The sequence below is a fragment of the Pristiophorus japonicus genome, chromosome 9 (genome assembly GCF_044704955.1).
Source record: "Pristiophorus japonicus isolate sPriJap1 chromosome 9, sPriJap1.hap1, whole genome shotgun sequence".
NCBI classification, from domain to species: domain Eukaryota; kingdom Metazoa; phylum Chordata; class Chondrichthyes; family Pristiophoridae; genus Pristiophorus; species Pristiophorus japonicus.
The window spans coordinates 34,978,197-35,004,772 of record NC_091985.1 but is presented as its reverse complement, the minus strand read 5'-3'; the positions used below and the strand labels follow the sequence as shown (position 1 = coordinate 35,004,772).

At 41.7% G+C, this 26,576-nt stretch overlaps 1 protein-coding gene across 5 annotated transcripts in view; it reads left to right on the top strand.

Annotated features, from left to right (window-relative positions):
• Positions 1 to 26,576, top strand: part of birc6 (baculoviral IAP repeat containing 6) — a 326,307-nt gene that overhangs the window by 61,460 nt on the left and 238,271 nt on the right. For all 5 annotated transcript variants that reach the window (XM_070889262.1, XM_070889261.1, XM_070889260.1 and 2 more), the window contains 12 exons: positions 6,229 to 6,378; positions 10,219 to 10,444; positions 14,640 to 14,800; positions 15,114 to 15,248; positions 16,707 to 16,838; positions 17,933 to 18,117; positions 18,248 to 18,381; positions 19,371 to 19,532; positions 19,805 to 19,936; positions 20,152 to 20,249; positions 21,815 to 21,962; positions 24,830 to 24,963. In XM_070889262.1, the coding sequence (XP_070745363.1) occupies positions 6,229 to 6,378; positions 10,219 to 10,444; positions 14,640 to 14,800; positions 15,114 to 15,248; positions 16,707 to 16,838; positions 17,933 to 18,117; positions 18,248 to 18,381; positions 19,371 to 19,532; positions 19,805 to 19,936; positions 20,152 to 20,249; positions 21,815 to 21,962; positions 24,830 to 24,963 (1,797 nt within the window). The remainder of the gene's footprint in view (positions 1 to 6,228; positions 6,379 to 10,218; positions 10,445 to 14,639; positions 14,801 to 15,113; positions 15,249 to 16,706; positions 16,839 to 17,932; positions 18,118 to 18,247; positions 18,382 to 19,370; positions 19,533 to 19,804; positions 19,937 to 20,151; positions 20,250 to 21,814; positions 21,963 to 24,829; positions 24,964 to 26,576) is intronic.

Sequence of the window (26,576 nt, the reverse complement as noted above, 5' to 3'; positions counted from 1 at the left end):
TTAGTTCCATCTCACTTCAGCTGCAATTTTCTGCTTCAATCCATTCGGTCTGCCTTCCTGCTCACAGCATTGAATCTGTGCTGATCAGAGTCACCGACAGCCTTTCTGATTGCCACCATGATGCGTTATTCTTCCTTGTCTTTTGATTCTCCGAGGACACAGTCAAGCACTGCGTTCTCCTGCATTGCCTCTCCTCCATGTTCTTCCTGCAGCACTGCCCTCGTGTGGCTCCGCTTCTATTTGCTCCAACACAGCCAGCATATCTCGCACTGGCTTCTCTCTCCCCTACAGTCACATCCATAATATCGCACAGTTTCGTCCTTGGACTTCCATCTCTTCCCCATTCACATTATCCCCCACCACCCAGGATGGCATCCATAGGCACAGGGTCAGCTTTCATGTGTATGTTAATGACATCTGGCTCTTCTCGGCACATCTTTAAGTCCACAATCTCTTATTTTATCACTGTCTGATATCAAGTTGTGGATTAACCAGTACATTCCCTAGTTGAATGTTACGAAGACTGAAGCCATCTTATTCGGCAACCAACCAAAAAAAAACTATCCTTGCTCCTGACTATATTCCTTCCTCTGTTGTTGCTGAGGCTGCAAAAGTTAAGTATCTTTTTTGATCCTGAACTAAATCTCAAACTTTACATTCTATCCATCGCCATAGTTGTCTGCTTCCAACTATGCAATATAAACATAAGAAATAGAAGCAGGAGTAGGCCATTCGGCCCCTCGAGCTTGCTTCGCCATTCAATAAGATCATGGCTGCTCTGATCTTGGCCTCAACTCCACTTCCCTGCCCGCTCCTCATAACCCTTTATTCCCTTATTGCTCAAAAATCTGCATATCTCCACCTTAAATATGTTCAATGACCCAGCCTCCGCAGCTGTCTGGGGTAGAGAATTCCAAAAATTAACAACCCTCAGAAGAAATTTCTCCTCATTTCCGTTCTGAAACTATGCCCCCTAGTTCTAGATTCACCCACGAGGGGAAACATCCTCTCTGCATCTACCCTGTCAAGTCCCCTCAGAATATTATGAGTTTCAATAAAATCACGTCTGCCTGATTCCCTACCCACCCCTCACCCCAGCTCTGCCCATTCTGCTGAAATATTTGTCTGGAGGTAACAAGGACGCCACTTCAGTGATGTTCTTGTGGGCTTCCTGACCATATCCTGTTCATTACAAAATCCTTGTTGACCTTTGTTAGCTTCCTTTCTCCCAATGCACCAAGTCCAAATTCCTTGTCTTCATTTTACAAACTCCTCTTTGGCCTCGCTCCAACTTGCCCCTGAAGCTTCCTCCAGCTCTAAATCACAGCCAATGTTCTTCCGGGTTCTGATTCTGACCCCTTATGTATTTCCAATTTCCCCCTCTTTTTCTCTCTTTCCCCCCCGCCACCCCCCAATCCCAAACCCCTGGATCAGCAATCCACAGCAGAGTCTTCAATCATCAATTTTAATGTTTTGGAGCTCGCCCTCCACCTTGCTATTCAGTTCCTCTTTTTTTTTTACTGCTGCTTGTCCATGACCTCAAGTGCCTTGGGGTTTGTACTACTATAAAAGTACTATCAAGTTGTTTGACTAAATTTAATTCCGAAATGCTGAGTGGGTTTGAATTCTTTCATGAAATATAAAAGTTGAAGACAGGCTAGAACAATATGTTGACTACAATATGCATCATTTAAACCTAGAGCTTGAATCTGTCCAGGATAATGCAAAACAGCTTAATTTTCTACCTTTATGATACTGATTTTAAATTTTTAAATTGCTGTTCAATTGTGCATCAAACTACCGAACACACACATTATAATCTGTGTCATGAAGATTGAAAAAGATTTCTTTGGCATTATCTCTGACTTCAGTTAGTAACAGTCCACCTGAAAAACATTATTACCTGATCATATTACTGCTTTGTGTGTGGGTCAGATTTTCATTTCTAATGATTATCTCTTGAGACAGTAAAATTATAATTTCCGAAGAATGCATCTTCCATTACTGGGGAAAACTTGACGAGCCTGCAACACAGTTGGGGGCGTCGGTATGGTTGCTAATTCTTACTGGCTAGTGGTCACTATGTATGCAATTGTAGCTGTAGTATCAACACACAATTATTAGTGGTATATTGCTGCCATACTGATATGAATGGACATGAACCTTTTCGTCCCCAGAAGTCATCAATCCCATTGACTTCACAACCAGTATCTCGAGGGGAAATGCACATTTGATTTTCTCATGAGATCGCAAGAACATTTTAACTGTTGAGTTTAGACTGGGGCCCCTGGTTACAGTACACACAAAAACATAAGAAATAGGAGCAGGAGTAGGCCCCTCGAGCCTGCTCCACCATTCAGTAAGATCATGGCTGAACTTCTACACCAACTCCACTTTACCGCACGATCGCCGTATTCCTTGATTCCCGAGTCCAAAAATCTATCGATCTCTGTCTTGAATATACTCGACGACTCAGCATCCACAGCCTAAGGTGATTTGCATGGAACTTTTAGTGCAGTCGCTCCATGTGGGAGTGGGGTGGGTTGCATACAGGTAAAAGGCGAATGTGCTTCATTGATGGTTGGAAAGAGCCTTTAGTTTACTTGGCTTTTCCCCAAATAATTTAGCTAAGATTAGAAAACTGGATCCTTGTGGAAATTCCAACTGAGATTGGGATTTGACTGCAGATCTCTGATTATTAAAGGTTTTAACCTAAACTGATTTTTGGGCTAACTTTTAGGATGCAAGTGTTGAAGTAATTTGTTTATTATGTGTATCCCTGTACCAGTGGCTTTTATCCTCCAATTTTTACCCTTGCATTGACTTGATCCATTCGCTAGGACAAATCATCTAATCAACATCTGGATGGATCACTTAACTGCTTACAGACTGATCTAACACAATGTACATGGTGTTTTGGGGACCAGAGCCCCCTGTCCTCCTATGTGTGTACACTCAATTGGTGCCCATCAATAGACGTGACATTGAGACTGGTGAATCTTGCTCTTTGGTCAAATGCCCACATCTTCTGTATCCCCACCTAAATTCCTCAATTACCCGCTCTGTGTCCTGCATGTAAAATGCTCAGAGCGCTAGGTAAGAAGGACTATATAAATGAAGTGATTGTTTCAAAGTTGAAGTCATAATTGAGAGTAGTGTTTGGCATTCGGTTTTGGTTGAGAGTAGTGTTTGGCACTCGGTTTTGCTTGAGAGTAGTGTTTGGCACTCGGTTTTGCTTCTGAGCTTGCAGCCCTTCAACATCACTTAAAATTTAGTCACTAAGTAAAATCATACTGTCTCTTCCTTCCCTCAGTACTGCTTAGAACCTTCAAGTTGTTTCTTTTTGTTTGTTAACAAATTTCTGCAATATTGGGTGGGTCCAAACTCATTTGATTTTTACTTCCCATCAAACAAAAGTGACACAGAATGAGTTAGAATTGGGTTTTCAGATGACACAGGGTCACACACACACCAGTGCCACCTGTAAGCCGCACTGCCTCCTGCACAGCCTGCCTTCCCCAATGCGCAGCCCATTCACATTTTTGCACATTCACTATATCTAGAACACAAAAGCCGGTGAGCGGCCTGTGTGGATCTTTGCAGATGACTCTGCGGCCGCACAGCTTAGCAAAATATTGACACGCTAAGAAAAGCTAGCCTTCTGCAATGCATAGATGGTTTAGCATTGACTTTGGATTCTGGATTTCTGCACATGCCCTTGAGGTGCAACCTCACCCATGATTGGATGTGTTGACTGGGAACTTTCCTTGATCATCAATCACTCCTAAATCTTATTCCATTTTAGTACAGGAATATGGCTTTATGTCTTAACCAAGTTTCCTATTCCATTATACAATAACCTTGCATTTTCCCACATTAAAATTCATCTGACATTGCTTAAGCCATTAATGTAAAAAGTTCCGATTCCTTGGAATTATAATCAGCCTGTCTTTTGCTATTGACCTGAGCACTTAGCTTGGTGTCATCAGCTCATATCTTGCTTCAGAAGTATTCTGGTTTGAGTTGTTGGAACAGCAATAGTCACATAATCATATCCTGTAGAAAGGCAGTGCTGTAGAAAACCAAAGCTTTTCTATCTATCTTGCCACCAACTGTCTATTGCCAAGCTAGTTGTTAATCTAATTAGCTAATTTCCAATTAATTCTGAGCCTTAATCGTTTTTATAATCATTATGCAGAATGCTACCAAAGATCTTCTGAAAACTATGATCGGTTTTGTTTTGTTTACTAGGCTGCCTTTGTCTTTGATTTCTGTTTTACAGAATTCCATTAGATTTGTAAGGCATGACCATTTGCTTCAAAAATCCTTGTTGGTCATTATTGGCCATGACCACTGAAAAATTAGACGTGTTTTTATTGCGGAATCGGTGACAATCGTACTGCCCTGTGAAAATTGTCCAGCTCCCCTCCACGGCTTCCCCTTCACCACCACTCCTGGCTTTCACCTGATGATGCTATGGTTCTAGAAGATAAAATGCTTCTGCATACTGTTGATGGGAATTTCTGATCGTCTCATCGTTTTTCAAAATCAGGAATTCCGACCAAACCTTGTGCAGCACAGGTCGACCTCCCAGAGCAGATCAGGATAGACCTGGGTGTCGAGGTGACTGACAGACTAAGGACAACTGGCTCTGTAGTGGTGACGGTACAGAATGTACTTGGAAGAGAAGGCGCAGTGCCAATAAGACCTGGCCATGGGAGGTGGGGGCAGGGTGCTGGTGGGGCGGGAGCAGAAATATACCTTCACAATCTGACAGGCGAAGGATTAATAAATAATTTAACAATCTGATTTGGCACTAGAGTTTACCAATACATGTTTGCAATTTTCCCAAAGGAAGTAGAGAAACAATCCCAATAACGTTTGCATCAATCTGCTAGTGTCATTAATTATCAATCATAGGCAGTCCCTCGAAATCGAGGAAGACTTGCTTCCACTCTAAAAGTGAGTTCTCAGGTGACTGTACAGTCCAATACAGGAATTACAGTCTCTGTCACAGGTGGGACAGACAGCCACTGAAGGAAAGGGTGGGTGGGAAGTCAGGTTTGCCACACGCTCTTTCTGCTGCCTGCGCTTGTTTTCTGCATGCTCTCGGCGACGAGACTCAAGGTGCTCAGTGCCCTCCCGAATGCTCTTCCTCCACTTAGGGCAGTCTTTGGCCAGGGACTCCCAGGTGTTGGTGGAGATGTTGCACTTTATCAAAGAGGCTTTGAGTGTGTCCTTGAAACGTTTCCTCTGCCTACCTGGGGAACGCTTGCTGTGTAGGAGTTCCGAGTAGAGCGCTTGCTTTGGGAGTCTTGTGTCAGGCATGCCTGACACGTGGCCCGCCCAACGGAACTGGTCAAGTGTGGTCAGTGCTTCGATGCTGGGGATGTTGGCCTGATTGAGAATGCTGACATTGGTGCGTCTATCCTCCCAGGGGATTTGCAGGATCTTGCGGTGATATTTCTCCAGCGATTTGAGGTGTCTACTGTATATGGTCCACGTCTCAGCCATACAGAAGAGCGGGAAATAGAGGAACAATCCCAATAACGTTTGCATCAATCTGCTAGTGTCATTAATTATAGGCTTCGCTCCGTTGATGAGCGTTGAAATAATTTGGTTCAAATTACTTTGCTTTTGCATTGTTAAATGCAGTAAAAGCAATGTGTGTTTTGCCAATTTATAGTCAACAGGAATATTGGTTTGTCGGGATATTAAATTGTTTGCATTTGGAGGAAATGGCACCAATCGACAGTATCTGGAATCATTTTATGGTGCTAATGGAATGGTATGTAGTTTCAATTCTTAAACCAAGTCTGTAGATTGTAATCTGCAGTTTTCTTGGTTGCAATTTATGATTATCCTACAGCAAAAGTTACTCAGTTGACTGATCAAAAATAATCTGGCTACCAGCTGCAGGGATGTACTTTAAGGGCACTTTTGGAGATTGAGAATAGCTGTCATCAAGTTGATATTGATGATCCTTATCTTGATTGGGTGGACATTGAGGTACACTGGATAAATCCGTTCACTGATTAATCCTTAATAGCAGGTTTGCAGCACAGTCTTGTGCACAGTCTTGTGTATGTGTTCAATTAGGCTGATTGAGGAAGGGCAGTGAATGCATCCATAGAGATGTCTACTGGCTGAGCTAATTTGCCACTCAAGTTGGGAAATGGAACTGGTGACTGCTGTGATTAAATTATATTTTGTTTTTTAAAAAAAAAGGTGGAGAACTTCATTTCCTTCAGATTGGAGGGACTTATGAAGATACAGATGAAACCGATATATTTGTGGATGGGAACCTTCCTAAAGGGATAGATCAGTTGTCCGAAGGAAGCAGACACACATCTAACCCTTCTAGTCCTGGAATTGCAGGTAAGAATTTTGATATCGAGGAAGTGGTCAGGTATTTGCCTTGCCTCTCATGTATGTTCAGTCCTTGGGTGCCAACTCCGCATCAATTCTTGTGGTGGAATATTTTTATTCCTTTCCTTCCTTGCAGGGAGAGATGCTTGGCCTTTGCTTAGTTATTCAGATAAGACTAGAAGTCGTAGGGGAGGGCAAGAGGAGAAATCGAGCCTGTGTTATAACCTGTAGTATTTCTCTGTTCTGGCCAAAATTTTGCCCTCCATAAACGTGCCCAAAGACAGATTAATTGGTTATTCCTCTCATAACTGTTTATCGAAGCTTGCTGTACCAAAATGGCAATCACATTTTCCTACAGAAGTCTCTCTATAAAAGTAATATGTGAATGCAGCTCTTTTTATGGTGAATTTTTAATCTTGTCAAAAGTGAACAATTGGAGAAATGAATGGAATGGACCCCTGTGACTGAGGGCACAAGAAAGGAATGAATTTGCAGAGCAAGACATTTATTAAAAAAAAATGCAAACTTTTCATAATAAAGGTCATTAGAGCAAGTTCAGTGTAACTGAAAAGGAGGCAGTTAGCTGTGAGGGACTCTCTTAATGGTGCGTTACAGGCCATTGCTAGCAAGCTGCACAGAGAGGGAGGGAGTGTGGGGGGGTAGTGGGGAGGCAAGGGCCAGATTTTGATTTATTCTAGCAGGTATGGGTTGTAATACCCAAGAGAGTGGGGTTGGTGGACAGCGAAAGGGATATAAATAAATCTCTCTGGGAAAGGTGGAGGTGGACAGTCAGAAATCCTTTCAGTGGCGTAAACTCAGATTTTCATTCGAGTGAGAATTCATTAAAAATAGTGTTTTCTAAATATTTCCATGTCTCTGCTTTTTTGAGAAAGGGTGACGGCCTTATTTCCTCATCCGTCAATGAGCATTTAGTTTTATTTCCATAATACACATTTCTATATAGTAAGCAAACTTAATCATAAATATTCAGTTCTTTTCAATAAATTGATGGGGTCAGAGCAAGACTTGTTCCTGTATGTCTCAAAAGTGGTGCATCAGCAATTTAATATTTTGGATTTTCACCACAGTTAAGTGATTTCTTTGCATCCGACTCTTTTTTTGTAAACTAGCATATTACAATGTGTCAGGTCGCACATCCATAAACCTTCCTGAAACACCGCTTCAAGATGATAGCTTTTTTGAATTTTCATTGAACCTGGACAGGATGTGTTGTCAGATTACAACAGCTTGTATTTATATAGCGCCTTTAATGTAATGAAACATCCCAAGGCGCTTCATGGGAGTATTGAGATTGAAAAATTTGACACCAAGGAGAAATTAGCGCAGGTGACCAAAAGCTTGTTCAGAGGTAGGTTTTAAGGAGCATCTTGAAGGAGGGTAGAGAGGCGGAGAGGTTTAGGCAGGGAGTGCCAGAGCTTGGAGCCGAGGCAGCAGAAGTCACAGCCACCAATGGTTGAGCGATTATAATCAGCGATGCTCTTGAGGGCAGAATTAGAGGTGGGGGGGGAGGGGGGTGTTGTGGGGCTGGAGGAGATTACAGAGCTAGGGAGGGGGCGAGGCCAATAAGGATGAGCATTTTGAAATCGAGGCATTGCTCAACTGGAAGCCAATGTAGGTCAGCGAGCACGGGTGATGGGTGAGCGGGACTTGGTGCGAGTTAGGACATGGGCAGCCGAGTATTGGATCACAAGTTTACGTAGGGTACAATGTGGGAGGCCAGGCAGGATTGTGTTGGAATAGTCAAGTCTAGAGGTAACAAAGGCATGGATGAGGGTTTCAGCAGCGGTCAGCTGAGGCAAAGGCAGAGACAGGCGAAGTTATGAAGGTGGAAATAGGCGGTCTTGGTTATGCTGCGGATATGTGGTCGGTAGCTCATTTCAGGGTCAAATATGACTATAATAGGGCAGTAATAGTAGGGGTTTCAATTACCCTAATGACTGGGATAGAATTATTGTGAACGGTATAGATGTAGCAGAATTCCTAAAATGCTTTCAGGAGAATTTTTTTAGCCAGTATGTAGCAAGCCCAACAAGGGAGGGGGCAGTTCTGGACTTGGTTTTAGGGAATGAAGCTGGGCAGGTGGAACATAACATAAGCACTAGGAGCAGGAGTAGGTCATTTGGCCCCTCGAGCCTGCTCCGCCATTTAATAAGATCATTGCTGATCTGATCATGGACTCAGCTCCACTTCCCTGCCCGCTCCCCATAACCCTTCATTCCCTTAGCGCTCAAAAAGCTGTCTCTCTCCTCAAATATATTCCATGACCCAGCCTTCACAGTTCTCTGGGGCAGAGAATTCCACAGATTTACAACCCTCTGAGAGAAAAAATGCCTCCTCATCTCAATTTTAAATGGGTGGCCCCTTATTCTGAGACACTGTCCCCTATTTTTAGTTTTCCCTAAAGTAGGCACTAACAAAGTTGCACTAGAAGGGTACAGAGGAGATTTACCAGGATGTTGCCTGGACTGGAACATTTTAGCTGAGGAAAGATTGTATAGGCTGGGGTTGTTTTCTTTGCAACAGAGGAGAGACCTTTTTGAAGTGTATAAAATTGTGAGGGGCCTTTTTAGAATGGATAGGAAGGACCTATTTCCCTTAGCGGAGGGGTCAACAACCAGGGGGCATAGATTTAACGTAATTGGTAGAAGGTTTAGAGGGGATTTGAAGGGAAATATATTCAGCCCAGAGGTGGGGGTCTGGAACTCACTGCCTGAAAGGGTGGTAGAGGCAGGAACCCTCAGCACATTTAAAAAGCGCTTGAAGTGCCGTAACCTACAAGGCTACAGACCAAGAGCTGGAAAGTGGGATCAGGCTAGATAGCTGTTGGTCGGCCAGCGCGGGTGCAATGGGCCGAAATGGCCTCCTTCCGTGCTGTAAATTTCTATGACCCCGAGGTTTCGACCATTCTGGTTCAGCCTCAAACAGAAGTTGGGGAGAGGGATGGAGTCGGTGGCTAGGGATGGAGTTTGTGGCAGGGACCGCAAACAATGGCTTCGATCTTCCCAATATTCAATTGGAGAAAATTTCTGCTCATCTAGAACTGGATGTCAGACAAGCAATCCGACAATTCGAGACTGTGGACAGGTCGATTATGGGTTTATTTTGCTTGAGCAAACTGGAATCCAGAATCACATACTGTTGAGACTTTCATAAATCAGATTTAACTAGTTTTTACTCAAAGGAATGTTGTCATTGGTTTAATTTAAAAATAAAGATGTTTCCATTTGTATATAATTACTCATTTTAAATCCCTGACCATTGAAGCAAATTTGCACTGTACCAGAAATGAAAATGAGCACCTTGAGACTATAAATCCAGAGTTAATTTTATTTTCTACAATCAGTTATACTGTTATAAGGTTTTTGTAAGCACAGAAGGATGCAACATGACATTAGGTGTTACCGATATTGAGCTTGACTGTGACTCCATGAAGGTAATCGGTTTTGTTTGAGATTTTTCAATGTGTATGTCTGTTGGGATGGTTCTGGTATGGAGTTAATTTTTTCTTTCTTTCTTGAAAATTGGTCAGAGGAGTTTGTGTGGTGCTGCTTGTGGCAATGCAAATTAATTCTGAGTAAAAATGGTATTGCTGCTCCAGAGTATTGGCCTCTTTTTAAAAAAAAATAAATAAATAAAATAATGGAGAGTGGGTCATTGAATATATTGAATGATAAGGAGTCAAGGGTTATGGGGAGTGGGCGGGGAAGTGGAGTTGAGGCCATGATCAGATCAGCCATGATCTTGAATGGCGGAGCAGGTTCGAAGGGCCAAATGGCCTATTCGTGCTCCCATTTCTTATGTACTTGAGCTTTTTCATCTTCCTTGTAGGGGTTGACCTGTTGGTGGACCAGCCTTTCTCTGCAGAAGTATTGACATCACTGGTGGAGCTCACTAGATTTGAGACGCTGACCCCACGATTTTCAGCCACGGTCCCTCCATGTTGGGTGGAGGTTCAGCAGGAGCAACAGCAGAGGCGACATCCACAACATCTGCACCAGCAGCACCATGGGGATGCAGCCCAGCATACTCGCACCTGGAAGCTGCAGTCCGACAGGTACAGCAAAACAGTCAAAATTGAAAATGCAATCTTGTTTGCTCAATCTGCAAAGCTGAGAATTTTTGAAGACCACATTTTACACACCTTAATTTACAGCATGCTTTAATTCTGTTAATGAATTTGATTTCGGTGCCATTTAAGACATTGTGAATTACTGCATGCTGTGTTGTCAGAATGCAGTCTTGGTGAACTGCAATTTTCTTAGAGATTGAAGCCATCATCAGTGTTTCCCCCACATCACAAACTCTGTACCCATGTCATAGGTTACGGTCCCCCCCCCCCCGCCCCGATACCATCTCTGGCCGAACCGGACTTTCGCAACTTGGTGTCCGATTCAAACCCAATCTGAGCCTCCCACCCAATACTCCATCACAATGACCACCTATGTAATACAGGTTGAACCTCCCTTGTCCAGACCTCCCTTATCTGGAACCACCCCTCGTCCAGAACCATTTCCGGCCACCGGGTGGCGCATGCGCAGAACTCCGACATAAACAAATTGAAGTCCTTCCTCACTGCTGACTCTTGCAGTCGTTGACCTGACCTCGCAAACCCCCCCCCCCCACAAATGATCTCTCTACCGCACTCCGACCCCCAAGCCAGCCAGCCCCAATATCCCCTTGCTCAGTACCTGTACCATCCAGTTTAATGTGACCACACTTCGTCCGTAAAAATCCCTTATTCAGAACATGCCAGGTCCCAAGGATTCCGGATAAGGGAGGTTCAACCTGTATTGCCCACCTCCACCCCATCTCTGCTTATCTGCTGTTGAAGTCCTTATGCATGCTTTTGTTATATCCAGCCTCGACTATTCCAGTCCTCACCTGGCTGGTCCTCATTCTCCACCCTCCATAAACTTCAGCTCATCCAAATGTTTGCTGGCCGCATCAACTCCTACTTAACCATGAGTTATGTTTTCGCTGACCTCCATTGGTTTCTGGTTCCCCAATGCCTGAGATTTAAAATTCTCATCATTGTGTTTGATTCCCTACATACTTATACTTTCATATCTCTCTAACCTCCTCCAGTACTGTAACCACCACTGAACTCTCCATTCTTCTGACTCTGGCTGGCCTTTTGTGTGTCCCACACCCTACGCACCTCCCTCCTTCGCTCCACAATTGGCGGCCGAACCTAGGCCCCATTCTCTGCCCTAAACCTCTCCCTCTCTTTAAAACCTCTCTTTGTCCAAACTTTGGTTACCCTATCTATTATTTCTTCCCTTGGTGGATGACTGTTTTTGGTTTTGCTTTTGTGAAGTGCTTTGAGACATGTTTCTGCGTTGCAGGCACTATATAAATGTGGTGGTGTTGCTGTTACAGAAATGAAGCATTTTTAACTTGTTTATATATTGGATTCTTCCTAGCTGGTCACAGCACTACTGGGTTAATATTGGCTAGCTGTTTCTGCAGGCTGCAAAGAATACATGGATGAACTTCAGCAATTGTACATCCCTGTCTAGAGTAAAAATAAAATGGGGAAGGTGGCTCAACTGTGACGAACAAGGGAAATTAAGGATAATGTTAAAACCAAGGAAGAGGCATGTAAATTGGCTAGAAAAAGCAACAAACCTGAGGACTGGGAGAAATATAGAATTCAACAGAAGAGGACTAAGGTTTTAATTAAATGGGGGAAAATAGAGTATGAGAGGAAGCTTGCAGGGAACATAAAAACTGACTGCAAAAGCTTCTATAAATATGTGAAGAGAAAAAGATTAGTGAAGACAAACGTAGGTCCCTTGCAGTCAGATTCAGGTGAATTTATAATGGGGAACAAAGAAATGGCAGACAAATTGAACAAATACTTTGGTTCTGTCTTCACGAAGCAAGACACAAATAAACTTCCGGAAATTCTAGGGGACCCAGGGTCGAGTGAGGAGGAGGAACTGAACGATATCCTTATTCGACGGGAAATTGATGAGATTGAAGGTCGATAAATCCCTGGGACCTGATAGTCTGCACCCCAGAGTACTTAAGGAAGTGGACCTAGAAATAGTGGATGCATTGGTGATCATTTTCCAATAGTCCATCGACTCTGGATCAGTTCCTATCAACTGGAGGGCAGCTAATGTAACACCACTTTTTAAAAAGGGAGGGAGAGAGAAAACGGGTAATTATAGACCGGTTAGCCTGACATCAGTGGTGGGGAAAATGTTGGAATCAATTATTAAGGACGAAATAGCAGCGCATTTGGAAAGCAGTGACAGGATCGGTCCAAGTTAGCATGGATTTATGAAGGGGAAATCATGCTTGACAAATCTTCTGGAATTTTTTGAGGATGTAACTAGTAGAGTGGACAAGGGAGAACCAGTGGAAGTGGTGTATTTGGACTTTCAAAAGGCTTTTGACAAGGTCCCACACGAGATTGGTGTGCAAAATCAAAGTACATGGTATTGGGGGTAATATACTGACATGGATAGAGAACTGATTGGCAGACAGGAAGCAGAGAGTCGGAATGAACGGGTCCTTTTCAGAATGGCAGGCAGTGACTAGTGGAGTGCCGCAGGGCTCAGTGCTGGGACCCCAGCTCTTTACAATATACATTAACGATTTAGATGAAGGAATTGAGTGCAATATCTCCAAGTTTGCAGATGACACTAAACTGGGTAGCGGTGTGAGCTGTGGGGAGGATGCTAAGAGGCTGCAGGGTGACTTGGTTAGGTGAGTGGGAAAATGCATGGCAGATGCAGTATAATGTGGATAAATGTGAGGTTATCCATTTTGGGGGCAAAAACACGAAGGCAGAATATTATCTGGATGGCGGTAGATTGGGAAATGGGGAGGTGCAACGAAACCTGGGTGTCTTGGTTCATCAGTCATTGAAAGTTGGCATGCAGGTACAGCAGGCGATGAAGAAGGCAAATGGTATGTTGGCTTTCATAGCTAGAGGATTTGAGTATAGGAGCAGGGAGCTCTTACTGCAGTTGTACAGGCCTTAGTGAGGCCTCACCTGGAATATTGTGTTCAGTTTTGGTCGTCTAATCTGAGGAAGGACATTCTTGCTATTGAGGGAGTGCAGCGAAGGTTCACCAGACTGATTCCAGGGATGGCTGGACTTGCATATGAGGAGAGACTGGATCAACTGGGCCTTTATTCACTGGCGTTTAGAAGGATGAGAGGGGATCTCATAGAAACATACAAGATTCTGATGGGACTGGACAGGTTAGATGCGGGAAGAATGTTCCCGATGTTGTGGAAGTCCAGAAGCAGGGGATATAATCTTAGGATAAGGGGTAGGCCACTTAGGACTGAGATGAGGAGAAACTTCTTCACTGAGTTGTTAACTTGTGGAATTCCTTGCCGCAGAGTTTTGTTGATGCCAGTTCATTGGATATATTCAAGAGGGAGTTAGATGTGGCCCTTACGGCTAAGGGGATCAAGGGGTATGGAGAGAAAGCAGGAAAGGGGTACTGAGGGAATGATCAGCCATGGTCGTATTGAATGGTGGTGCAGGCTCGAAGGGCCGAATGGCCTTCTGCACCTATTTTCTATGTTTCAAATACACACCCCATACTGACTGATTTACAATTGGTCTTGATATAATCGGTTGATTGCTGCCATTCCCTTAAATGGGGACCTGTGTCTTGGATCATTCAGTGTTTGAAATTGATCGATAGGCCAAGTCCTTCTACACTTCAGTTACAAGCATCCTGTGGGGCTATTTACAGTACATGTGTATTTGGAAGTGTGTGGGCAATGCTGTCTTTTGTGAGCCTTGATTGCAGTTTCAGGTGTACTTAAATGGGAAGCTCTCGGGGAGGGAAATTGGATTTTTAGTTTCTACTTTGTATTCTAGCCTATAGTGGTTTACCTCAAGTTTTGAATGATTCCACACTACAGCAGGAGGGATTTTAATGAAACTTCCTCGTCCTATGGAAGAAGTTCAGAGGAAATTTAGTGCACGCCCAAAAGTCTGAGTTCTCATCTTCCCACTCTATTTATTTGTCAAAGCTCAACGAGGTGTGTTTTTATGCACGTTCACTTGAACATTATTTTCCAGATTGCTTCACCAGCAGTGTTTGTTTTCTGAGAATTTGAGCTTTAAGATGTTGGATAAAATTGACTTTCAAATTTGTATAATTTAGTTGGTTTCAGCTCCTGGGATATCAGCATTTGGGAATGTCGTTTTCTGTGCAACACCGTTGTGTAGTGCATGATTAATTATATATTTCTGCATGTTTTTTTTTTAATAGCACCAGCTGGGAGGAACATGTCTTTGAGCTGGTTTTGCCCAAAGCCTGCATGGTTGGGCATGTGGACTTCAAGTTTGTCTTGAATTCAAACATCACAAACATTCCACAGATTCAAGTCACTTTATTGAAAAACAAGGCACCTGGTTTGGGTAAAGTCAATGGTAAGGATGTGTTTTTGTCAACTTTCGTCTGTATTGTTCCCTATTGCAAATATGGTTTTTTTTATTTGTGGATGTATTTGCAAGGCCAGCAATATACAAGAACCTAAAGTCCCTTGTAATGAACTGTAAATAAATTACATGTGAAGGGGGGTGTGTGAAGCCTTAAAATGGTAAGTTGCGTTATTTCGTTAAGGATCTTGTTTATTGCTTCCAGTGTCATCTATATTTAGATAAATGGTGTTATTGGGATCAAGGATTTAGAGTAAATTTACTATAATTGTAGTAAATGACAGTAATTCCTTATTTCTTGCAGAATCCGCAGTAGACAAGCAGATATTCTTTCCGTTATCTCCAGCTTCTCATGTGGAGGTAGAGAGAAATGGAAGACCTGGTCTTGCTGATTTAAATGAAGACATGCAGTACACCATGGATGTAGATGAGTCTCAAGGTTAGCTAAAATGTACCATTTGGGAAAAAAACTCCACAATATTTATAGAACTGATTGATCTTAAACATGATTTGAAAGATACCCGCTGTCTAGCGACTTGCAACTGGCATCAAAATTTGAAGCCTTATGCTTAAAATACCCTTGCACAAAATTTAAAGGCATTAATTAGTGTAGCATTAAGTTCAAATAGTTGTTTGGAGAAGACATGAATATGTGCAATTTGTGTTGTCTTTTCTTGATGCCTTTGACATTTTAATTTGCGTACAGTAGGGAGAGAAGAGTCAAATCTGAATGAAGTTACCTTCCCGCCGCTGACCTTGTAATACAGATAATCCATTTACCGATGCTGCTGTGCTCTGCAGTTTTTGTTTTAAAGTTCCTAAAGGAACAATGCTACTGATTATTCAAGGAAATAGCCCAGTTTGAATTTCAATCAAAGATCCAGTTACACAAGTAAATAGTAGATGGAATTCAAACTTTGTTAATGCCTACTTGGGGGAATGTGAACAAACACATGTTAATATTTAGTGAGAGGTTATGACCACACACATAGATTTGGTAACTGCTAATTTTGTATTTCTGTTCAGTTTTATTTCAATGGTGAAAATATACTATCAGAAAAAAATCTTGCAGTTATGAAGGACTTCTCACTGAGTCATAAAACTAAATATTTGAGAAAGCTTGAATAAATTCTTGAGGCACGAACTGTGATTTAAGAATTTTGCATCCCTAAAAACAAAGCGTCTTTTTACTCCTGCCTTGTCCTTCCCTTTCTTTCCACATCCAGGGTATGCATTATCCCTTGACTGATTGTAGTCCTGTATTCTATTCTTCCAAGAGCTACCCATTGTAATTAGTCTGGTGACTTTGTTCCTTACCTCGGGTGAAGTGCCCAGCTTCTCCGCACAGCTGACATTCAAATCTCGAGAATCAGGAGTACTACTCCATCGACTACCATTGCACGTAGAATTCGGGCATTCATGGCATGGGTCACTTCCCTTAGTTTGTGACTCTTCAGTAAAATAAAAGATTTTTGAAAAGCCCCTTTATTTATGCTTTTGAATATTATTCTAGGCATGGAACTGAGTTAATTGCAGTATAGTGGAAGATTGCTGCTGTCCAGATCGGAAAGGCCTGCCAAATTCTGTTTCTGTAGGTGGCAAAGTTGTGTTAGTAGTTTGCTGACTAGATACAGTGCTTTATAGCAATGGTATCCTTCGTTGCCGGGACTTTCAGGAGATTGAGGGAGGTCCTGTCCTACAGATGTAGGCCGATTTTAGAGTTTACTTAGTGGGTGTAGGAGACTATCCCAGCAGGAAGTGTAGCTTGCATCAGTGGATATTTCATTTCACCCACTCCCATCTTAGTTGGAAATGGTTCTTTGCATGTGATTGTTTCAAAATATTACAGCACAAAGGTGTATGACTAAACCTTTCCTTCCATTCCAATACTGAGAAGGTCCCAGGCTGTGTCAGTTCCTGGAGGAACACAAGGAAGATATATTGTGTGGACCCGTATGGTTGGCCAGTGGTCTGGATCTTTCAGGACATGCTGGAATGCTGACACTCACTAGCCCTAAGCTAATTAAAGGTAAGATCAAGTTGGATTAGCCATGATTACATCGAAAGACATTTTTTTTTATGGCAATATATTAAGTATAGTTTTGAGTTAAATGAGCTTGATCAGTCTCAGCCTAGCTTTGAGGGGCTGTGGAACCACAATGCTAATTGCATATAATTTGGCATTAAATGAATCATCTCATTTAGATGCTAGATTTAGATACTGGTTGAACCTCCGTTATCCAGAACTCCCTTATCCAGAACCACCCCTCATCCAGAATCATTCTCGGTAGCGCATGCGCAGAACTCCATGAACAAATTGAAGTCCTTCCTCATTGCTGACTCCCATAATCGCTGGCCTGACCCAACGATCTGCTGCCCCCCTCCCCAATCTCTCTGCCACATTCTCAACCCCAAACCAACCAACCCCGATATCCCCTTGCTCAGTACCTGTACCATACAATTTCACCTGACCACCCCTTGTCTGGAAAAATCAGGTCCCTAGGGTTCTGGATAAGGGAGGCTCAACCTGTACTGTTGTCTCTCTGGCACAGTAACGGCGATTTTTCTGTGGTTATATTTTTGGAGCACATTGGAGTGAATTTTGACTCTAGCAGTTGATTAGGTATAGTAAAGCTCATGCAAAGGTGGAAAAAATCAGCTCACTTTGAGTAGAATAGAGCTCTGAAATAAATTTCTACAAAAACTTTCATACAAGATTTTACTTTTGAAATATGCTTGCACTGTATCAGAATAAAGTAACTGAGTTTTTTAAAAAAAGATAAAAGTTGCTTGAAAATCCAAGTATGATGCCATTTCCTTTGACTCCTTGCCTATGTGACCGGAAATTTTTTGCACCACTTGCTTTTTGTGGTTAATGAAATGTGAACTGGAAAAATATCCACTTAATCTCTTTTTTTCCCCCCCACACACACACACACACACACACACACACACACACACACACACACACACACACTTTTTGTCGTAACATCGATATCAAGTGGTGAAACTACAATGCAATTAGAACGTATCTGAAAACTGAACACGATTGATTGGGGAGTGGGTGGTATTTGTGCTTTGCCTACTTAAACTTAACATTCTTCATTTTTTGGCTCTTCTCAGCGGGCATGGCTGGTGGCAAGTATCGGTCATTTTTAGTTCACATCAGGTCGGCTAATGAGAAGCCAAATGAAGAGAATTCTAATGGCAGTGGAATAAGACCAGTCATGAGAATGCAAGCCTCGAAGCCGCAGAATAGCAAGAGTCACTCTCTTGCTTCGTTACTTGCTAAAGTTACAGCAGGAAAGGTATAGTAGTGGTCTGCAAAAGACAACAGATTTGAACCTGTACTTCACATGAACTTGGTCGGCTTTAGTATATGAAAATGAATGTACGCTTCTGTGTTGGTGTACTTGTAAATTTCTTTCTTTTTAACAGGAGAAACCATCCACCTCAAAAGCAACCGAGTCTGGCAGCTCTAAGAAACCTGACAATCTCAGAGGCTGTGATCTGCTTCAAGAAGTTTCTGTTACTATTCGAAGATTCAAGAAAACTTACATCCCAAAAGAAAGGTGATTTAGGGATTTTTATTGACTTTTTGAAAAGGGCTTGAAAATCCAACCTCTGTTACTGCTTTCCTTCTTGACACCTTCCTGCACAATTCAAGTGCAATTGCTGGGTACATTATTGCAGGTACTTCTCCCAAAAGATAAGTGTATCTGCAGCTGGGATATTTTAGCAGTTACTTGACTATGTAGTGGGGGGAGGTGGGGAGGAGAGCATGAAATGGTTAAGTGGGCATAGAAAACTCTGTACCAACATAACTTGATTGACTATCACCTCAGTTGGATTTGGCACCTCAAATAGTGTGACAAATGTTTTGGATCACTAACTAACTAACTGAAATAGTTGGCTGAAGTATAATTTGGGAAATCGTGCAATCTCAGACACATATTTTGTGTCTTAGGACCATTGGAGTGTACAGTTTTGAAGCTTAAGGTATTGGCTTTTTGAGGTCTTTGTGATTTTAGTAACATTAAAGGTGTCCTATATCTCACCCCATCCACATTGATCCAAAGTGGATTTTTAGACACCCTTCGACCTAAAAGTAGCAGTATAACTCAGTGTGCCAAGTGTACTCAAGTTGTTTCACACACATTTGACTTTGCACAAAATGCAATATAACTCCAGCCTGATCCTTTGAGGGTGTCATTTTGACGGTTCAGGTACATTACATTTTTGGAGGTGATTCCTAGTGGAGAACAGAAATTTCCCATGGAAGGGAAAGATTCAACTTGTACCACTCTTGGCATAATAGATAATGGTGTGAAATGCATGGGAGTAACAATCTTTTTCTCTCTTTTTCCACCCCCCCCCCCCCTTGTCCCTCACCACCCTCCTCATTCCCTCAGTTGCTAAGGAATATGGGTTGTACATATTTGTGCATTTAAGTTTAAAAAAAAAAAAAATGCAAGTGGCAAAATTAAGGCAATAAAAGCTCTCTGTGAAAGATGTTTGCTGTGGGGTTTCTTGGGATAATTCCTGCTTTTGTCTTTTTTAGGGTGCAACGGTGTGCCATGTTGCAGTTTTCTGAGTTTCATGAAAAGCTGCTTGATACACTCTGCAAGAAGTCGGATGATGGTCCTGTCACAGAACATGCTCAGAGCCTTGTGTTGGATATTCTCTGCTGGTTGGCAGGCGTGCATGCAAATGGACTTTGCAGGTAGGATGAAATGTGCAGCAGTGTGCAAGCTGAAACTTGTATAGATCTTGCAATGCATCAGCATTAATATTTGCATGTGAACAGTAGATTTTTTTAATTTTACCCACGCAATCCAGATAATTATAATTTGAAGTGCAACTATGCTGTTTGCCTCATCATTCTTGTTAATAATTGAGTCCTTGGCTGCTGTTTTGTAAGTAGAATGTTAGATATTGCAAATCTATGGATGTGTTTTTGAAGTGGTTTTGTTCTATGAACTTTTCCAAATACAGTTTCAGAGATAGCAAAGAAAGCCTGCACGCAAAAACCAAGAAACGACTCACTGGCATTGTACGAGTTTGCTTCTTTGAAGCCGGTCGCAGTATAGCCCACAAATGTGCCCGGTTCCTCGCACTTTGTATAAGGTCAGAAATATCCTATCATAAAAATTCATTTGCCATTTGTTTTTTTTAAACAGTTCTTGTAATCTAACAGACAATAAATGGCTAGTTACAGATTGCATAAAGAGAAAAGTTTATTGTTTTTTGGCTGTAATGGATGACCTGTTTTAAGTTGGATCTATTTTCATGTGTTTTTTTTTAACAAAACTTACAATAAGCATTTTCCCCATTCTTTTCAGTAATGGGAAAGCAGATCCAAGCCAACTGGGATTTGGAGGAGCTCTATTGAAAGCTTTACTTGATAATTTGCCTTACTTGCCTGCAGCAGCAACTGGTGGTAGGTTTTCTATTGCTAACTATATAAAGAGAGTTCTGCGTGAAAAGTATTATAATAGCCTGATTTTTGCACTGAATTGCTTGATTTTACAATTCCGTTAATTATCATTTCCTCTTCTCGTTCATTTGATAAGTACCTCTTATCCTCGCTCCACTAAATTTATCGCTACTAGTCTTTTTCTGCTGGAGGAGCTTGAGGGATGCTGTCAAAAAATCTTTTGTTCTCTACCACCACAAGAAGTGCAGCATTTTTACAGATCTTGAGCACCTCTGCTCTTTTTGAAAATGTATTAACTATGATTTGTGTGGTACTTAGGAGCACCATAAGCTAAAGCTGCAATCACCTGCTCTGCTGTGTCTGGATTTTCCTGCTCCCATGCTCCCTGTACTTGGAGAATATTCAGAGTGCGATTTGGGAGCCAGAGCATACCCATGCTGCTTCATGATGTAAAATTGCTTTTGGCACCATTACCTAATTTTCTGTATTTTCTTTGGGTGGGAGAGGAGAGGAAGAATCAAGTATCCAAGGAGAGCTTTGTGTTAGGGGCAGATGTTCATGCCATTGGGGTAGGCTTGGGAAAATGGTGATGTGCAGTGGAATAGTTATTTAATCCATGGAGGTGACTAATGGATATACCAGCCTAACCATTTGATTGAGCAGTATTGATTAACCTCTTCCCCTTCCTTAGTATTAATCCTGACGACGATTTTTCCTAAATGTTGGAATTTTTTCCCCCAGTATTTTAGAATTTGCATCATGAAATGTGGGCCATTAACTATTTTTACTATAGCTTGGTTCATAGTATCTGGTGAGGTCCTTCACTAGGGCCTATTTCAGCATACATAATGATGCCATTTATTCTATACAAGCTCAAAACTGTTTTACATTGAATTTTTGTTTCATTTATGCAATACTGAGCTTGAAAGCCATTGCATGATCACCTGCTCCTCAGGGTCTTGATAGCACTTGCATGTCACACTAGCAATTTCTAGTGGTATCTAAATGTTTTTGACTTATTATTATACTTGTAATTTAGTTGAAACAGGCTTTTGGTTTTTGCTTTAGTCCAGCTTTAAGTTGTTAGTATAAAACTCTATGTTCCAAATTAAATGTGATTCTTTTGATGTAGGTTGCACACTGAGAATAATTTAGAGGTGACCGTATGATTCATCACTCTATTCTCCTTGCTGTATGCAATCTTTTTACAGGGTGGGTGGTAGGGGGTGGAGAAATTAGCCACATGTATGCTAAGTGTTCTTAAATTGATACCCTCCTGAGAATCTGCAGTGTAAACTGAGGTGCTCCAGTCAGACTGCTGATTTGGACTAGAGTGCAAATTGAAGGGCACCAGGGCTCAGTGGGTATGACATGGTCAGACCCTGAATGAGTACATGTACATATCATAGAATTACATAGAACATAAAACACAAACAGGCCATGTTGGCATTTATGCTCCACTTGAGCATTGGGGGAAGAATTGTATTTTTTTTTAAATAGCCTCAAGTTCACCCCCAAAAATGTGTTCTAACTTTAGAAATAATTGTGTTTCTTTTTGATGGGGACAGGTTCTGTGTTCTGGTACTTTGTACTGCTGAATTATGTTAAGGATGAAGATCTGGCTGGATGCAGCACAGTTTGTGCATCTCTTCTCACTGCTGTTTCTAAACAGCTGCAGGACCGGCTCACACCTCTTGAAGCTTTACTTCAGACCAGGTTAGTAAAAAGAATATAGCAGCAACAACAATTGGACTTTTAAACAGAGAAATTTACATTAAATGGTAAATCACTATTGCTGGGGAAAATATTTGAAGTTTACCCATGCAAGACAATTTCTAAACTCAAATTCATATTTCCACTTAGCAAGAATTAAATTAAGTAGATGAAGTAATCCTGAAGAGTTTATTAAAAAAAAAAACCACAAATCTTCTGGTAGATTGAGTTAAGTTGGGTAGGACTGGGCTTCAACAAACTACAAGAAAGCAGATAAACAAATTGAAGGACTAAAAATTGAGGGAGTAACAAAGTTTCAAGTGGAATTCTCGATCTTTTTTGATATATTTTAAAAAATATATTTAGGATGTGTTTAAGTTCCTGTAAAATACTGTTGGTGTTGTGACCATTCTATTATTTCAGTACACTTTTCCACAAGCTTCTTTACTTAGTTTAGTAGATTAACAGTTGCCCTTCACTTAGTATCCACTTAGATCTACCCAATATATAAATGCTAAATATTTCATTATCCTAAATATTCAGTGGCAGAAGGCTGCCAGTGTAAAATTAGACTAATTGTAGACACTAAGGGCCCAAGTTTCCACATGATTTGCGCCTGATTTTTAGGAGCAACTGGTGGAGAACGGACTATCTTAGAAATCGCAATTCTCCACATTTTTTTTTCTGCAGTTCTAGTCAGGTAGAACAGTTCTACTTTGGAACAGAATTTTTTCTTCAAAAGGGGGCGTGTCCGGCCACTGACGCCTGATTTCAAAGTTTCCACAGTGAAAACGTACTCCAAACTAAGTTAGAATGGAGCAAGTGAAGATTTTTTGTAGAACTGAAAAAAACCTGTTCTACACATTAAAAAAAAATCAGGCGCAGGTTACAAATTAGGCGTCCAGAACGAGGTGAGGTGGAGGTGGGGGGGGGGGGGGGGGGGGGAAGGGAAGTCATTAAATTCTACAATAAATCCTTATTTATACTTCTACAAATATTATACAAATAAATCCAACCTGAATAAACATTTATAAGCAAAGAAAAGATTAAATAAACCATCTTCCTACCTGTGAAAGTGCTTCAGGCACGGAGAATGCTGCAGTCAGCCTGAGGCGCCCGTTCTTTCCCGCGGGGTGGGGGGAGGCGCCCGTTCTTCCCGCGGGGAGGGGGGGGGGGGGGGGGGGGGAGAGGAGAGAAGAGAGAAGACAGTGAGAAGGCTGAACAGCTACAAAGAACTACAAAAATGGCCGAGTGGCAATGTTTTTTTCACACTGAGCATGCGCGAACGCTCCAATGCACAGCATTGCCGGCAGGAAAAAAAAGTAATTTAAATAGTACCCGCCCCCTCCCACTTACAAAATCGGCGTGAGTGTAGGCTCCGCCCCCGGCAGACAAGTAGCTGCAGAACGCTCCAGAATCGCGAGGTTTTTTTTTTAGGCGTGAAAAACGGGGCGCCAGTTTTTTATCGTGTGGAAACTTGGGCCCTAAAACTTTATACTAACCTCAAATTAATTTCTGTACTCCTTTGTACAATGTTTAGTTCAGCTCAAGGTAAGATGATTGGGACTACAGATTCAAAAGAAAAATCAGCCTTATTGATATTTCTGATTTATAGTATAACTATTTACCTGCACTAATTGGGAGGGAAACCCAAATAATTATCACTAAACTGTAATGGTGGATATGTGAAATTTTTCACTGTTCACATGAATGTTGAGAAAAATGTCTCAGTACAATTCTAGATTTTGTCCTTGCAAGCTGAGAAGCATTTTGAGCTGTGTACTTGGAGGAGGAAGTGCTGGTGGTTACAGGGCAGTAGTGAGAGCAAATTGAGGGATGAATTAAGATATCGCAAGGGTATTGGCACAACAAAATGACATATCAATTTTTCTATCGCTTATTGATCTTTGATTATATGCATTCATTCTCATTGACCAGGTCTAATGGACATTAAGATATAGTGGGTGGGCCATTCATAGACCGCATAAGTTATTTAACTGTCGTACTTTTCCCTTGTTGCGTGTGTCGGCAAGCTGTGCACTCTCCGTGTGTCTTTCTCTGTAGTGACTGGCCTTTGTTTGTCAAGTGGAGGAACATGGATTGAATCTGTAACCCCCTCGATTCTGGCAAAGCAGACTAGGGCACAAACCTAGTCTGCTATTGTACCATGTTATTATTAAGGATGTTGAACCAAATATGTTGTATTAATCATCTGGAAAAACAATATTTTGATGGGAGACTTGTTCAGCCAGGTTTTTTCCACTTCCAATCTCTTCTTGCAGCGATTCCTTCTGGGAGGTAGATCCATGGATGTTCAGTAATCCTCTGGTGGTACCTCCATTCTTCGCACATGGTTTCAGGCATAAGGGTCCCCAAATTTTGATCAGCATGTGACATGGGAAATGAATCCTTTACTTGTACGACTGCCTTGTATCCACACTTGGCAGCCGGGGCCACTGAATAGGTATCAGGAATGGAAACATTGGACAGTTTAAAACCTCCCCCCACTTTCCTTTTAGCCTGGTGACACTGAGGCAAATTATAGTGCATTACCGCTGCAATGCCCAAGATTAGCTAACTTAGTACAGAGCAATGATTACAAAGAGAAGGGTTTTAAACAGAAAAATGTTTTCCGATTTTTATATTTACAAAGCCAAAGAAATGTAATGATAATGGAAGAAGAAATGCATTGTTTTGCTGATTTTAAAATGTTTAGTGTAATTCTAATGTATTCTGACATTTGGATGCTAACTTAATTAAATGAATATGAAAGTACTATAAATTTTTTATTCGCTGATGGTCACTGTTTTCATTTTCATTTTTCCTCCCGGTTGGTTATATTTGGTACTCAAACGGTTTTGAAATTTCAGGTACGGTTTGTACAGCTCACCCTTTGATCCAGTTCTGTTCGACTTAGAAATGGGTGGTTCATCCTGCAAAAATGCCTACAATAGTAGCATGGGTGTACAGTCTGATGAAATAGATCTTTCTGATGTATTATCAGGTGAGAATACAGAAGATACAAGTTACTGAAGCCAATAAATGCTACTTTGATTCCAGTGGAAATGTTTTTCCTGCACTGTGCTGATTGACCTATTCCCCAAATGCCATAGAGTTTTAATAGAGACAATGCTGAAGTTCTGTTAGTTTGTTCAAGGAATGAGTTCAGGACAACAATCACTGTTGGCTGGTAGTATAAAATGCATATGGAGAGACTTATTCGTGTACAGGAAAGCTTCAGTTTACCACACTGTTTTCACAGCCTATTTTATATTGTGTCTCGATTCCTGGGGCCAAATAACACTAGTGTATTACATTTAAGATTTTGAATGTGTAGACAGGGAAAGACCAACTGATCCATCAAGCCGGCCCCACACCACAATGGCCTTTCGCCTCATTATACAAAGAATGAGACTGCTGTTTCTATCCCCTAAAGCATTGGATGCGTTCAGTGCCAGTACATTTGCTGCCTGAACTGGTCTGCATAAATAAAAACCTTCTAGTACAGATATTTTACAAACCAGTTCTGAACATTGGGTGTATGCATGAAGTAAGTTTTTACGAGGTTGGTAGATTTTTTAAAAAGCATAGATCATTAAAATGTCATGAACAGATACAGAAAATAATCAAAAAGGCAAATGGAATGCTAGCCTTTATATCTCGAGGGCTCGAACACAAGGGGGTAGAAGTTATGCTGCAGCTGTACAAAACACCAGTTGGATCACACCTAGAGTACTGAAAGCAGTTCTGGGCACCACACCTTAGGAGGGATAATATTAGCCTTGGAGGGAGTGCAGTGTAGGGTTACCAGATTGAAGTTTTCAAGATATTAAGGGGAACCGATCGGGTAGTTAGAGACTGTTTCCACTGGTTTGAGTCTCGGACTGTCCGGCAGGGGGAGCCATCATCTTTTTAAAAAGAAAAAAATGAGAGCCTGACCTGTCGGGAGTAATATTACACACATTTCTGCGCACACGAACCCTTTCCCGCAATTGATGCTCGATCAATTGTTAATTTAAAATTGGAGATTGATGGCTATTTGTTAACCAGAGTTATTAAGGGATTATGGGCCAAAGGTGGGTATATGGAGTTCGGTCGCAGATCAGCCATGAATGGCGGAACAGGCTCGAGAGGGGCTCAATGTTCCTACGCAGATTTACTTTGAGTTATGGTGCAGGCTGCTGACTTAGTTACGTTAACTTTGCGCTTGCTGTGTTGTGATGCCATCTTAATGTGACACATTGCGCCTAAAATTCTGGTCGGGGCTTCCTTCGGTTGAACGCCTCCGACCTGAAACTTTTCTACGAAGCACCTGGTGGTCCCGGAGGTGCCTTGGATTCCAGTCAGAGGCTTTCTCTTCCCGTGCTTCGCAGCACGTCCACGTCTTCTAGATACACAAGTAAAAGCTGGAGTAACGCGAGACCAGACAACCAATTATGATACAGTATTCTCATTGATAGCAATGGGAACTCCGTATCTGAGTTCTCATTGCTATCAATGAGAAAAAAACACACAACACGTTAAACACAAAAAAAAACCCTTATATATTTAAAATAATTGAAATTAAAGTTAATTAAATGTTTTAGAAAAAATATATATTTTTTTGGAAATATTTTA